At 37.8% G+C, this 16,251-nt stretch overlaps 1 protein-coding gene and 1 long non-coding RNA gene across 2 annotated transcripts in view; one reads left to right on the top strand and one right to left on the bottom strand.

The window, feature by feature from the left end:
* Window positions 1-16,251, top strand: part of LOC129209698 (uncharacterized) — a 98,548-nt gene that overhangs the window by 29,834 nt on the left and 52,463 nt on the right. The gene's annotated exons all lie outside the window — the stretch shown is intronic.
* RGS13 (regulator of G protein signaling 13) lies at window positions 4,233-14,894 on the bottom strand. The gene is made up of 5 exons (XM_054834495.1): window positions 14,802-14,894; window positions 12,078-12,146; window positions 8,822-8,883; window positions 6,922-7,088; window positions 4,233-4,610 (listed from the first exon to the last, which is right to left on the bottom strand). Exons 2-5 carry the CDS (start codon window positions 12,140-12,142, stop codon window positions 4,413-4,415), a joined length of 492 nt encoding a protein of 163 aa, XP_054690470.1. The 5' UTR covers window positions 12,143-12,146; window positions 14,802-14,894; the 3' UTR covers window positions 4,233-4,412.

Genomic DNA, 16,251 nt, shown 5'->3' with positions numbered 1-16,251 from the left:
GTTGCTGGTGTGACGAGAATTCATAGTTCTTAGAATCTGTGTACCTATTGTATATAGTATCTAAAAGAGTGCTTGGCTACATGATTTGCTTCCCCAATATGTAATTTGCTTCTTTTGTGTTTTTATCTTTCTACATTTTTGCACCTCTTTCTTTTTTCTTTTTCATTTAAAGAAAAAAAGTTAGAACCCTTTGTGTATTCTAATCAGATCATGAAATGAGGCTGCTATTTTAAATTTTATTTTTTAAAAAAAGTATATTGTAAAATTTTTTTAGGTTTGAAATTTAAGATTTCCAAATCAAAGCTGTACAGTTGCTCTGTGCTACAGACAACTTATTTAATAAATGGGTAATTCTACTGAGAGAGGTTACTGCCACTGTGAAGCTTCACTTTAGGAGACTGTAGGCAAGCCTGTGTTAGGGATGCAGGTTTTGCCCTGAAAAGGCTATGGTCTGTAGCCACGTAATACAGCTAATTGGCATGGGCGGTAAAAGGTTCTTTTTGGAAGACTTCTTCCATTGGGCTCTTCCCTTCTGTTTAGTGAACATTAGACCAAACATCAGTTTCTGAAGGGACCTGTGATTGCAACAGTAGTGTATATTTGGTGATACTTGGAAATGCTACAGTCATTTCCCTTTCCTCTGAGGTTGTAAGCTCCTAAACATCCTCATCTGCCCTGTAATTAGTGATAAATATCTCTGCTTATAATATTTAAATCTGTTGTCTACAATGCCAAGTTCTGGATATTATTTCATTACTATGCTTAGAGGAAGACTGCTGATAGTTTATTTCTTGGGATTTAAAAGCAGAAATATCTAGAGTTAATATGGAAGTAGGAAATAATTGAGAGAACTTGAGAGAAAAGCCTCCTGACAACTCACTTATTTTGATCATACAATAGAGAGACATTATATATTTTCATTTACCACCCATCTGTACAGAAAAGATTAGGCTATGTTATTCTTACAGTTTTGTTTTGACTGACTGCGTTTGTTATTTTACACTTATCACCCAGACACCAAGAGTGGATGTAAAACTCATGAAAACAGCAGTATAACAATAGAGTATGAATTTCATCACTTCTATCAAGAAAGTAGGCCAACGCAACTCATATTTACAAAGTGAAAATGATCTAATTGGCAGCTCTCTTTAAAAGAAAAACCAAACAAACCAAACACACACCACACGCACACCCCCCGACCATCTGTCGAGTATGGTGTTTTTTTGGTGTTTGTTTTTGGGTTGTTTTTTTTTGGGGGGGGGGGGAGCTTCAATAGGTCAACAGTTTCCAAGGCTGGATACAGTTAATTGCTATAGTGGTTTTATTAATCTACACCTTTATCTTGCAAGATTTAATGTGTTTGAAGAATTGACATTGTCTTTTTTTAATCCTTATTAAGTAAATGAGGGAAGAATGGGAGAGAATTCTGCCAATTTAGCTAAAGTTTTTTTATCTTTCTTAACAGTAGTTTTGAATGATTAATGTGAGCAAATGCCTTTTAGTGTTGTCTGCCAGTGGAAAGTATACCTGAGCTCGTTTAAGTGCTGTTAATGAAAATGTTAAAAGCAGTGATTTGTTATTGCTGCTGCCATTAGTTACTGTTTCATGAATCGTGTGACCTGATGAAATACACTGTTGTTGTCACATGTCTGGTAACACAAAAGAAAAATCAAGCAAGAGAGATTTCTACCAGTTAGCAATAAATCTATTTTGGGAAAAGGACCCTTTCTTCTTCTCAACTTAAACATAATAAAAGCTTTTAGTTATTTCTAGAAGGAAATATAAAGTTAATAAGCTCTCCAGCAATAAGGGTTGCTAGACTCATGACCTGTTAGCAAAATACATGCTAAACATTTCATGCCATAAAAATGTGATTGTCAGTCTGTCTATTATTTCTCTGAGCATTCTCTGTGGATGATTGATATGTTTTAATTTTTTTTCCTCCTCTCCTTCTGGATAATCTGCTTTCTGCAGGGAGAAGGGTTCTGTCTATCAGCACAGTACCTGACCAGCCTCTTTGTGTAACCCCTTCAGAAGGCTGCATGCTATAAGCCTGTTTGGATGTGGAGAGGTATTATCCTTGGTCATCACAAGCCTCTTCTCGGAGACCAATATCTAGCTCTTCTGAACGTCTAATCCTGACAGAAATGGGAAGGCTTTTCACAATGTAGTCCCTTGTTTATTTGTTTTTCTCTCTGTTCAGGCTGGCTTTTGTCACAGATCTGCTTCCCTGCAGGAATTGCTTTTTTAATAGCTCCTGCAGTTTTTCTTTGCTGTGAGGCTGTGACATCTGCAGGATCAATCGAGCCAAAGTCTTGCATGTACGGTGTGCACTGTACATACATCAGAAGTTAACAACAGCAAAAGCTATACTATCCCTAGCTGGATTTCTTATGGAGTCCTTGCTTGCTGACAGCGGTTTTACAAGCTGAATATTCACACATTTGTATGGTAATCCTTTTATATGGGGTCGGTGCAAAAGGAAAGGATTATCTCTTTTTCTTACAACACTGAAGTTACTTAAAGCTTTCTGTACTAGTGTAGGTTATGCTCAGACTTGCTTTGTATTCTGCTTTAGACATGTACATAAATTCTAATCTGAGAATTTCATAAAAATGATGGATAAAAAGAATTCATGGAGCCTTGATAATTGCTGATAAGTTACAACATGATCACTTATAATGTAGTTCACTTATTGCCATTAGAGCACACACAGACAGTTATGATTTACCAATATAAATTCATATAAAGCCAGACATCATATTGTGCATTTGGTAGCTGTTGATAAACATACTTATCTATCATCAATAAATTGCTGTCCTTCTTCCCAAATGTAACCTATATTGTGCACCACAATAATACCACTGCTCAGAGGTGCTAAACAATGATTATTTTTTTTTTAGGAGGAATTGAGACTACCTTAAAATATATTCACATATAATATCTTATTACCCTGGCAAGAGGAACATCTTAAAAGAACAACTATAGTTTATCCTCACTAAAAGAAAGATGCCACAAAAGTGAAACCCAGTCGTTTGTTCACTGTCTGCACTGACCTGTGTTTTCATGCTTGCCTTGTAAGGGAAAGGCTTAGATGTTCACATGGAAAAAAAACAAGAGATGTTCTCAGTGGGAACGAATCTTACTGTTGTTAAGTGGAACAATGAACTGCTGTGAAGCTCCCATAGAAAGACTAGGCTTTCCCAACAGAGATGAGACAGTGATTTATTATCTTGTCACAAAAATTGCCTTTTTAAACTAGGCATTCAAGTTACAGCTTAAATTGTTAAAAAGCAGGAACTGGCAACATGATTGAAGTACCTCGGTCAAATAAATGTATCCAACTGAATAACTACTTCATTTCTCCTGTGAAATCATCCCAGAGGATCAGTGTGATGCTATTGGGATTTGGGAGCTGCTGTCAGAATGACTTGTTTGGTGTATTCATTGGAATAACACAGCTTGAGAGGATGCTAGAAAGGTCTCTGATTTCCTATGGCTTTTAGTGCCTATGCTGAAGTCCACTAAAAGTATTAAGAGATTCCAGTTTTAATGAGACTTGAGAAGTCAGATTGGTTTTTGAATGTAAACCAGAGTGCTCCAATACTCAATCAATGAATTGGCAAGTTTTCTTTTACAGCTTATGCATGAGAGACAGACCTGTTTGTGTTAGTGTGATATTCAAATGTCAGGTCTGCTTGTATCTAATTATTAGGGCGCCTGAAGGGAAAGCAATAGATATGTGTGTCCATACCCAGAAAAAAAAGACAAAATACTAATGAGTTTTATCACTGGAAATAAATTCAAGTAGTATTATAGTATACTGTAGGCCAAATACCTTTATAGCATATGTTGTACATCATAATTCAACATAAAATCGACTCTGCACCATATGAATAGTACACTTTATAGCTTAATATTAAGCAAATAACTGTACTTCAGAATTTATCTTTTAGTTTGAAAGAGTACAAGAATAAAACAACAACAACAGAGTAAATGCAGCAATGCAGATGTCTTCTGTGTTATGTATAGCCAAATAAACGTTTATTTCTTAGCAGTAAAACTATTTTATTTCAAATCTCTCAAAACGAGAATACTGAAAATGTTATTAGAGTTGTCAAATATCATAAAATACTAGAACCTTAGCCTATCATTTTTGGTTGAAACTTTTTTTTTATACCTAGTTTTCACTAGTTTTTAGGGTTTTACTGAGGGGAGAGGAAAACAAAACGAGAACTCTTCCATGGGAAAAGAAAGGGAAGGGGGAAGATAGGGCCTCATCAATTCTAACAAACAGAACCGTTTAGCAGATTTGTAATAATATTTGTCTACTGTCTGATTTCTCCTGTCTACTTTCAATCTTGAACACTTACATGCCAGAAGAAACCTTTCTAAATTTTCAACCTTCCTCTTTAATTTACCATTGAATTATCGCCATTAGTTTGAAGGCTGCGTTTGAGTTTTTGATAGAACTTTGATTCAAGAAATCTTGGATAAGAATCTCTTTCCATGTGCATGTAAATTATTCTCTGTGCTTCATCAAAACAGGACTGTGTTGGCTCTTGAATATTCCTTATAATCGTTTTCCTTGCAGGACTGTCAATGTTAATCTGAAACAGAAAACAATGTTACTAAAATATCACTGAATATATGCAAAGGAAGGGTAATTTAGGGGACCCGTACTGAATGCCTTTTCTCTTTTTATATACGCTCTAAAATCAGCATCTAACCAAAAACATTGATTCTAGCAGAGTGGATTTCTCCTTATAATGTGAGAACACCACATCCTATTGGTTGACCAATTTGCTCCTCTTTTGGTGTTTGATTTAGTAAGAGGTATGTCAGTGGCTGGATGGGGAGCTTGCTCACTTGGGGACAAGATGCCTGGAAGACTGGGAGGTGTCTGAATTTCCCAGTCTGCCCCACATCCTTAATGGAAAAGCCAGTTTAATCCTGACTATTGCGATCAGTGGAGGTCAAGAGCGGTGGTAAAGTCACTACTGCTGGGCCCATATGTAGAATATGGCCCCAAGACTTCAAACCTTAGGGAGGTTAAGCAGTATATGTTTGATTTGCTCATTACTTCTAAAAAGAATACAAACATACGTATGATTTAGGCAGAGGAAGAAGTCCTGAGGACATGGTTTGCATGGAGTGGCTACAGTGCAAGGAGTAGCTGGAAGGTGCTGATATCCAACCCCTCTTTTAAGAATTGATCCTAGAGCTAGGGTTAGATCCCTGAAGAGGAAGCCTGACTTTTGATTTCTAATGAGTCCAAGTGGCTGGAGGTGCACAGTACCAGTGAAAACCAATTGCTAAAATTATTATGGTCTCTGAGGTAAGACAAAATGAGCCCATATATCAATCTTGTTTAGGAAAACTTTTGATTTCCAGAGTTGTTCTGCTGCTATAAGTTGAAGCTCTGTAGGTGTGTAAGAGTAGAAAGGTCTAGTAATAGGAAAATATACTAGCTAAAATGGGAACTTTTGATAATCCATTAGCTCATGATAAATTACATTGCTTTTTTTTTTCCAGCTTGACCTTGTTAGTGTTAAGAGGAGAGCTCTAAAGATGTGAAGTTAGTGCTGATGTCTTTCATGGGTTAGGATCTTCCTCTTCCAGAGGAGTCATTTGAGTTGCACCTTTTTAAATGCTGCTGAAATTTGAATGTAAATTGTGTTTTAAATCCTCATGAACTTCTACCTTTTTAGAGTGGTACCTAGTTCTTTTGTTAATAGCGAATACCAAGAAAATGTGAAATCAGTGTGTCCTGAAGACATAGAAACCATACAGCCAATAGCAAGATTCAGATACATACTATTTTAGGAAAAAAAAATACATAGCTTATTTTTAACTGTCCTGATTTAAGCCCTTACTTTTGATTAATGAATTTGTGGTTGGCAATACTGACATTTCTCTTCTGGAAATGCAAACGTCTTGCTGAGTTTCCTATAGCTGCACATGCTAAAAATAAATCAGAAAAAGACAGAAAAATGCATTGTCTTTCCAATTGGCATTTAAAACCAACAGAGGGAACTTTCAAATTTCCTCAAGTTTTGGATTAGTGAGAATGGGTTAGTCATTTAAAGCATCAGCTGCTCTCAGCCAACATTTGGGAAGCTAGCTGAGTTGGTTTTGGCTTGTCTTTCAGTGTCAACAGGGAGGCTGCATTTTGAGGCTCTATAATAGTTTTATTGTTATGTGTAAACCAGAAAATAATCTAGCCTGTTTTGGGCTTTTTTTTTAGTTATGTCAGTCTGCCAGAGGCAGCAGCAGTAAAAGCCAGATTAGCTTATTTTTGCAAAGAAAGTAATAACTTGGAATAGTTAAAGGTCGTAGAGCATGACTGGCTGAGCAGGAATGACTTTTTTGCATAGGCACTTGTCAGAAAAAAAAAATCACTCTCAAACATTTTACATACAAATCTGCTCTTTTTTTCCATAAATTTTGTGCTGCTGGAAGCAGAAAGTAATTATGTATCTTGGAACCTTTCTTTCAGCCCTTTTTACAAAGGGGACAGCACTGGTAGAGTTTTTACTTTGTTCATTTTTATTTACTCTTGCAAAGACCAGTGATATATACATGTAGCAATGGCATAGTCCAAAATCTATTGAAGTGATATAAATGGCCCCTGGATCAGATGCTGAATAGAATAGAACAGATCCAAGAACTTGGTTCTTAATCTAGTTGTGCCTTTTGCTTCTATCCTTGGTGGATATAGTTGAAAGATTTGCCTATAGACAAGATGTGAAGGCAAGTATTAAAATTCTGGGTGCAAAAGAGTTTGGGGAGGATGAATAGCAACAGTTTTCACTCCCTTTAATACAAGAGGTGCTAAGCATTTGTTGTTTTTTGTCAGTAACATTACACATCAGGCATCTCTCTTAGAGGAAATAAAGAGCTCATGTTATTGTGTGTCACCTCGTTGGGAGCATGGGGTTCAATGTAACTTGTAAAAAGTTTCCTGGCCATGGAAATCCTTTTCCTCTGTGATGTGATCTTCTTATAAGCTTCGCAAGCAAGCCAGAACTCTATATTTTCATCGCTGTGCTCTGTCTTTAAGTAGGTCTTGTAGATCATAGGCCCATCTGTAAATATTTCAGAAGCCAATTTTATATACCATGTATATATGTATTACCTTTAGAGGCCTTTGAAGGCAATAGGGATGTTTACAAGGCAGTATAATACTTGATCGTACACCTATAAATGTTCTTATTAGATTATGTCAAAGTGGGGAATCAAACACACTAACTCACCCCAGAGCCCTACACTTCAACATTGCCTTTTCCTAGGCATGCAGAGCTCCCTTTAACCTCGGTGGCATTTCACTGTGCAGAGCACTGAAAACTCTGTTCTTCCTGGTCTCTGTGAACACTATCAAACACATCCAAAGACTGAGAAGTATTTTTAAATTCCAGTTCTAGTTTTGTACAGAACATATCTAAGTATTATCAAATAATCATGATCTGAGTAAAACATATATATATATATATATATATAAAAGAATTTCCTTTCTTGGTGTAAGGATTTGGGGGGAAAGCAATTAGCAAAAAAAAAAGGATTTTTTTTTTTTTTTGCTGCTGTAATTGAGTGAAGTAAAGCAGTTAAAAGAATACCCTGTTCAGCAAATGAGTGGTTCTGCACTTGATGATGTCTTCAAAACACCTGGCAATGGAGTTTGACAGCAGCAGTCAGTGGGATCTTGGCAAAGATTAAATTCCTGAGGCTGCCTTTTGTCATGTCATCAGGCTTGCTTTGTACAGGATTAGGTGATAGAGTTGCTAAAATGTCTCTAGCCAGGAGAACATTTATGAGGCTTCTAGCACTTGAGCAGGAACGGTGCTTGCAGTTGTAAGATGTACTTTCAGAGTAAAAGCTAAGATAGGCGCACACTTTGCCTGCCTTTCATAAAGAGCTGCAAATCCGTTGGGTTTAGTGTTTCTGGCTTTTCGGGTGGGGGCACCTTTGCATTTTCTGCTGTCATTAAGCATTTGAATGAATTCAAAATCAACGAATAGTGCCATCTAAGGGCAGCGAGCGAGGTGTTTTAAGAAGGGCAGAATAAGAGTACTGCTGGAAGCTACAAGCATTTTATTTAAAGTAAGCTTTCCTGCTGGTGCACCACTCTGAGCTTTCATGTTTCTAAAAACATTGAGCACTACCTGTCATCTGGCAGTAACGGTGATCACATGCATGTCTGCTGCTTGTGCTATACTTTTGTTTCTTTTAAACGTTTTCTGTTGTGCACTTTCTCCCTGTGCTTTCCCTGCAAACTGTAACATACTAGGCTGTTTGCTGTTAAAGATTGTAATGGCAAAATATTTTTCTTATAGTTGTTACAAATTCTGTCTGTTAATCTTCTTGCTCTTTGTAGTTTGTTTGTAGTTTGAAAATAATGCCAGTCCGTAGGAATAATATTTAGAGGTTTGTGCTGAGTTACTTTCCATGGTGTAACACTGTAGAGTTGTACCATTAGCTATGGTGCCTTTGCCATACACAGGATTTCTCAAGTCAACTTGCCTTTCACTCTCTTCTAATATATATATTGCTATACAGTGATCCAAGTGGGGAAATGGCAGATAAACCTGCCCTTATCACGTCTTTAAAAGAATTACATGTGCCTGCAGAAATGGCAAATTTGGGAAAATATTTACAGCATGCCACATCTATTTTCAGTGTGATGCATGCTAAGCATGTCATAAAGTTGGTTTTCATTAGTTGCATATTAGACAGCATACGTTATACTGCATGCCTTACTGATTTATCTTCATGGGAACTTTTTTCAGTAATCCATTTGGGATGCAAACAAACAATTACTTACATTTACTTGTTATCAGCTTTTCAAAAGACTGGGACCATTGTAGCACTTCGTCCAAAGACACCCTTTAGAAAAGAGGAGGAGATTATTGCAGGATTAGCTGTGGTTCAAAGTATAAAAAATCAAATTACATTATTGAAAAACTGTCCCCTAATTTAAATAATATCTGTATGAAACTTACATTTAAAAAGGCTTTTCTGTGTGTCCTAGAACTTGTGCTTACTGTGCTGAAGCAAATATTCTTCTTGCAGTAACAAATACAGTTCTATCTCAAGTTGCTCCCATGTAATTCCTTTGGAAATGGCATTCACTTATTTAAATTGTGCTTAGCAGAAGCACAATTTAAGTACTAGCTTTCTAGATAGCAACTTCTTTGGGACAGGAATCATTATGTAGTTTGTTTAGGAAGTGTTGATATCTGTATTTAGTAGCAAAGTCTTTAAGGGCTCAAGATCTTATTGTAATATTTGAAGGTGTTTAACATCTAAGTTGACTTATCAGCCGAGAGTTGAATATAAGCTCCTAACAAGACAAATAATGAAAGGTTAATACAATCTTAGTTGTAAGGGACTTCTATCTCTCCAGTTGTTTATGATGCAGTATGACACATTATTACTAACCTAGACGCTTCTTGGAGGTGGCTAAAGTCTGATTTCTTTCTTTCAAGTTTGCTATTCTTAAGCAATAATTTCATAAGCTTCTAGGAGTCTCCTGCCTGATTCTGGGAAAGAGTATGGAAGTAGTGAGGTGAAAGACTAAACAATTTAAGGAAAAACAAATGTTTCAGGGCCAATAGCTCCATTTAAGTGCACGTAGCTCCATTTACACCAACTGATTTTTAAGCATTGTAGTTATAGCACATCAATGCTCATAACTTGGAAAAAATGCTTATGCTTATATTAGTAGAAGAAAACACAAGGGATGTGTTGCAGCGGGGGTTTCCATTATGCATCAGCCAATCTTGGGAGGGAGATCCCTTCTCATTCAGTATTTTGTTTTCATATGAGCTACAATTTTGACAACAGCTACTTAGTATCATAGATTTTTTAAAATTATTAATTATTTAAATTTAAAGCAAAATTGGCTTTGGTATGAGTGTTGCATGAAGCTCCATAGATTTCTGCTGCACAACAACCATTAGTAGCTTTGTAGCTTTTTTAATTGGTGATCACCAATTTTTAACTTGATATAATTCTCTCTTCCACTGATTATTATGTCAGCCTTTCCTGATCAGTCTGACCTGATCAGAGAAATATATGGAAATGAAAATTTTACCACTATGAAATTGTGGTGTCAACTCTTTAGTAACTGTTGCCAGTAAAAGAGGTTTTTTTTCCTTCTCATGAACTACTAGCCTCCTCTCTGTATAAACTCATGAAATGTGTGGTTAAGGGAAGTCAGAATCTCTAGTCCTTTGAATGCTTTTTTTCCTTAAGAGTTGCTTGAGAGTCATTCACTGTTACTGACGCAGATGATTTTTCACCTCTGTCAGCAATAGCACTTGTATATAGAACGAGTGACAATTTTGTCTGTCTCACTGAGCATCATCAGTAAGGCCATCATATTTCCATTTCTGATTATTTGTCTTTAGAATTAATCTGTGAAGCAGAAAGAATGCTGCCTGATGGGGCAGCTGACACAGAGGAAAACCTTTTTACCTTTTTACTTTCCTTTTAAAATCAGGAAAAGGCAGTAAGGGAAACACATCCTGGGCCACATCAAAAGAAGCATGAGCAGCAGGTTGAGGCAGGGGATTCTCCCCCTCAACTCTGCTCTGGTGAGACCCCACCCAGAGTACTGCATCCAGCTCTGAGGTCCCCAATACAAGACAGACATGGAGCTGTTGGAGCGAGTCCAGAGGAGGCCACAAAGCTGATCAGAGGGCTGGAGCACCTCTCCTGTGAAGACAGGCTGAGAGAGTTGGGGTTGTTCAGCCTGGAGAAAAGACGACTCTGGGGACACCTTATAGCAGCCTTCCAGTACCTGAAGGGGCCTACAAGAAAGCTGGAGAGGGACTGTTTACAAGGGCATGGAGTGACAGGACAAGGGGGAATGGCCTTAAGCTGAAGGAGGGGAGATTTAGATGAGATACTAGGAAGAAATCCTTCCCTGCGAGAGTGGTGAGGCACTGGCACAGGTTGCCCAGAGAAGCTGTGGATGCCCCATCCCTGGAAGTGTTCAAGGCCAGGTTGGATGGGGCTTTGGGCAACCTCGTCTAGTGGAGGGTGTCCCTGCCTATGGCAGGGGAGTTGGAATTAGATGATCCTTAAGGTCCCTTCTAACCCAAACCATTCTATAAAAAAAAGTGATATGGGTTATTAGGATCTGTATTAATGCTACTTTCATAGCTGCTGTGCTGACAGTAAACTTCTTGCCACACTGATTTGCGATACAATTGAATTTGAAGAACATATATTACACTGAAAAAACTGAATATTCTCAAAAAATAACTAAGGCTTTATAGCTGGGACTCCAAAGCTTATACTGGAAAATGCTCTTGTAGTGTCTTGTGGGAGTTATTGTTCACTTCCTCACACTGGAGAGGGTACAGTGGCTTCCCTGGCCACTGCTGTGTGGGAGACAAGTCCTCGTCTAGAAGGCTGTTTTGGTAAATGCTGTCTGGGTTTCTGCCACTTAATCTCACCCAAATGGCAATTTCAGGAGTCATCAGACACACCTCAGTATTGCTGTCGAGGACATATTTTTCTCTAACCAATAAATCGATACCATGTATGATCTGATATAAATTGGTAGGCGTGATGGATGGAAGCATTTCATTACTCCGATGTGACACGCTGACCAAAGTTCTAGCTAGAGTTGGCCTCCACGGAGGTTGGTGGCAGCTGAGGACTTGCAGGAGGCACTTGGCCACATTCCTTATCCATTGCATCTGTATTCAACCTTTACCAACAGTCTGAATTCTTTTAAAGGATTGACCCAAAATATTTGTTTTACAAACTTTTCACAGGCCCAAATCTGGACTTAATCCAGGGATTAGTTTAAGCCTATGCCTATTTAATATAAAAGAAGTTCTCACTGGGATATACCCTTCTTCCACTAGAGAAATACCACTTTGCACTTGATGTACTGTAAAGGAATAGGCTACACAAAGGTGGTCAGCTGGGGCAGTTGTGAAGATGTTGCGCTCTTTTGCATGATCTTAAGCTTGCAAAGAAAACTTCCACTGGGACTTTTAAGATTTTTATCTCTCCTGCTTAGACAGCTACATGCGGAACTTAAGAATCTTATCATTACTTACTTAGAACTGATCCCATTTTCTTCTGCTCTGAATATCTTGCAAAGCCAACAAGTATTCAGACTCATTCTCCTAAACATGGAAAATACGTGAGTTTTAAATCTGCTGTGGTCAGCTCTGGCTATCTTAAATTCCACTTATAAAATTCAGTCTCCATATAGCAGTGCTACCAGTTCTAGTGGTACTCTTATTTTATGCATCTTTAAGTCATGGCTGAAGTGTTAGACCAAAATATATTTTATAACATGCAAGAACTTAAAATAATTAAAAAATCAAGCAGTCCAATGACTATCTCTTGAGGGGAAAAATAGAAGTGTTAATAATTCTCCGTCTTTGCTTCTCCAGTTGTGAAAAGAGATTACAAGTTGAGCCTGACCCAAAGCAGAAGGAAACCAGAAATCTTTCCCCTGAAAGTTCAGGGTGACCTAGATCAGGGATCAAAGGTAAATGTAAACTGGACAATGCTGAGTAACTTAAGTGTCTGAGATGAATGTTGATAATTGTCCAGCAAATATCTCCAAGCCAATAAAAATTGGTATTAAACTTGCTTTTGTATAAAGATGATGTCCATAAGATATGCATTATAACTTTTTTTATTAGGAATGAGTCCAGAAAAACAAAAAATCCTGTGGCCTGAAGTATCTTTAGTCCTTCCTCCTTGGCTTTCAAGAGATGCCAAATTTTTTTTGCAAAATTTACGTGGGACAGTGGGTAAGTTTGTATAGACCTGCCTGAAATCAAAACAATAGTCTTGTACGTTATTTCTTTAAACTCGCGGTTTCTTTCAGGTTTGGGTTTGACTGGCGCATACTCCTCATACAACCAGTTTTTCCTTCAGACTGAAATATGTAATAAAACACAGAACAAGGCTGTATCTCCCAGTGCAGCCTTCTGAACCTGTGAAATGATTGCATTTACCTTTAGTCTTATTTTCCTAGTTTCATGACATCTATATCCAGTTTTACATTATACAAGAGTCTTACCCAGTAGATCTCCTACAGGATTTCAAAACTTCCTAACTCTGCCCGCCTGCGATACTGCAGCTCCTGCTGCCCAGGCTCCCTGCAGCCCAGTAGGATTGCCAGTGGCCACTGCCCAATTACTGTGTCTGTGGAATTCTCTGAACTATGCTCTCTGCTTGGTTTCAGTGTGACTTCCTCTACACTTTGCCTATTCATTTCATTAGTATTTACTCATCTCACCCGCTGCCTAAAAGCAATCTTTTAAAACTACACAAGATTCCATATTTATGATAAAGTTATGCATTTAAATTCTGGCATATGGTTATTGCTTATCACCTTATTTTAGACTGTTTTACCCAATGCCTTCTATTTTGAGTGGTTTTATGCTGCAATTGTTAGTCTTCTGTTTGCTGAAATATAACCAAAATACAGTCTTTGTGGCTTTTTTGAAACCTGAAGAAGCTTATGTACATTGCCTACTATACAGAAATGCTCAAGAAGTATTAGATGAAGCAATATTAAGTAATCTAGTTCAGCTACTTCCACCTAAATTCAAAGTATCAATTGGTATTTTTTTTCTTCAGGTGGTTGCTGCATGAAGTCACACTTTTATAAGGAAATGTTATTGTTCTGAGGAACCATTTTAATCTGAGTTAGAGGCTTTAAGCAAATATAGTTCCCCAGGGTTCGTTGAGTACACGTATTTGCCAAGCATACATCCGGGGCTTTGTGGTTCTCTCTTCTTTTTATGTTAGAAACATTTCCTAATAGACCAAGGAACAGAGCATGCTGATTTTTATCTTCTTCAGTGCTTCCTTGGAATGTCTTCTTTCCACTGGAGCATAATCTATGCTTCATTACTCTAATGTTGCTTGTTTCTGCTGGCAATAGTCTTACTCCTAAAATAAGACAGGAATAGTACACAAAGCTACATCATGCCCTCGAGCAATTTGTGTCAGTTTTGAATTGGCTAATCTTCAAAAGTACAGCCTGTGACTTTACTTACATTAGTGTCCTATCTTCTGTTCTAAATGGTAACCCATCTACATCTTAACTAATTAATACAGCTTTGCAGTGTTCAGCTAACTAGATTTGGATCATGTGAGCTGCTTTCACCTGATACATATAAATAACATGTAGTATCCTTTTTGTTTGCTCATTATAAGATTTTATTGCAACAAGGCCACAAGTTCTTTTAACGCGTAAAATCTGCTCTTCCTGCAGGTCTTGTAATCAAAAAGAAAGTCACGTGGTTATAATGCTTTCAGATAAGGAATTGCCTGTCTGATAATACATTAATCTAAGTCCTAAAGCTATTCACATCTCTAAAACCTGATCTGGAAATAACTGTTTAACTACTATTATATTTTATATTGGAAAAACATCAGGAAAACCGCTTTATTTTTCAAACTACAACATACATTTTGATTTTTTTCAGCACCCTTGTGCTGTGCCAGTTGAATCTGTAAACTACCTAATGTCACAGGTTTTGGTACGCAGTGTAGGTTTCAGCAGAGCCTTCAGAGAAACCCCTATATAAAAGTTCTAATTAATTGCCTTCTGTAATGTCATTCAGCTTAGTTCGTACTAGCAGTATTACACAAAATATTTATGTACAAATAGGGATAAAGTTGTTTATACATCAGAAACATTTCTAAAATGAATGCCTTTTGCTATTCTGAGATAACTTTATATGCCAAGAGAAAAAGAGGTGTTTTCCTATACTTTTCTGTTAATATTTCAAAGTACAAAGCCTTATACTTACAGAAACTCTTCTTGGATTGTTTCCCCTGGTTAAAAAGTTTCATTTAGTAGTTGCATTTGTAGGGGTAACTTTCCAAATTCCTCGACCTGTTTTGTTGCTTCATTATTTTCTTTTAGTGTAGAAGCTCTTACTACCCTTTGGCTGCATCTATGCCGCTCGTGTTAGTGCCTGACTCTTATACACACCATGGGCAAACAGTGGCTGTGGTTTCTATCAGAAAAAGTTCAGTTGGACTCTGATGCACCACTGATAGAGGCTGTTTGCTGTGAAATTATCTTGACATCTCTACTGATCAGCTGTAATGAAATGAAGCTGTGTTTTACTTCATTGAAATCTTGTGTGTATTGTCCAAGTTTTGTGACTAATATTTTCCATCCCTTTATCAAAGTTGTTCATATGAGATCTAAAGTCCATGTTGAAACGGGACGAAAGGCAAAAGTACCTTTGCACTAAAACCAAGTTTCATCCTCTTACAGGCAGCATTATGAAGCAAGTACTTCAGATTGCCATGGGAGAGCCTTTATTTTCTGTTCTGACCCATTAGGGTGAGGCTTTCATGTGCTTCTAAGTGGTTAACTTGGTATTGCACACTATCTGAGTGATGTTAGAGCAGAACTTACTTTAAACTTGGATGAGGACCTCTTGTCACTTTTCTCATAGCTGTTGCCCAGGTTATGGCCTCATTTTAAATTGTGACTCCAATTATCTCCATTTCACTCATTCTTCTCTAGCTAAGTGTTTCAAACAGCCACGCAGTGCAATAGCACTGAAGTTGCTCTGTTCATGCCAGTGGTCAACTTGTTTGTAGTGCTGCTGGGACTTTGGGAGTAAGCACTAGCTCACAAGTTGAGGTAAATTAGTCACAGATGGGGGGGGGGAGAATATATCTTTCTACAGGATTTTCTGCCCTTTCCAGGGGTAGTTGTGATCTCTGGGGATTTGCCAGTGTCTGCAAGGCAGAGACTGATTGTGTCAGGAGGGAAAGGTTGGTCTTCTACCTGCTCCATCTGACAGCCCAGCTGTGTACAGTGTGCAATGTTTCTTTCAATCTTATCTCTCTGGTTTGACTCATCTTTCTTTTTCTCCTACAATGCCTCCTAGGCAAAGTGTGAACTGTATAGTATTTGAACTTAAATTGAAGCTTGAGCCTACAGTAATATAGTACACTCATTTATTTTATTGCAGCTCACCCTACTGGTGTACAGGCCCAGTGTAGAAGGATGTACATCCATGTTCCAACAGTAATGATTCTGCTGGGGAGGAAATGCGTGTGATGTGCACACCTACAACAGAACCTGGTGGCAGGGCAGCGTGAGAACCTGCCTGTAAGGAACTCACCATGGGACATGGCCTGTGCTTATGGAAAGGGAGGGACAAATATCACCATGTGATCTATTGTCTGTGGCTCCTATTTCATTAAATCTTATTTTGTAATCTTCATACCTTCACA

The sequence above is a fragment of the Grus americana genome, chromosome 8, assembly GCF_028858705.1.
Source record: "Grus americana isolate bGruAme1 chromosome 8, bGruAme1.mat, whole genome shotgun sequence".
Lineage (NCBI taxonomy): Eukaryota > Metazoa > Chordata > Aves > Gruiformes > Gruidae > Grus > Grus americana.
Note: the sequence above shows the minus strand (reverse complement) of the source record. Positions and strands in the feature narration are given on the sequence as shown.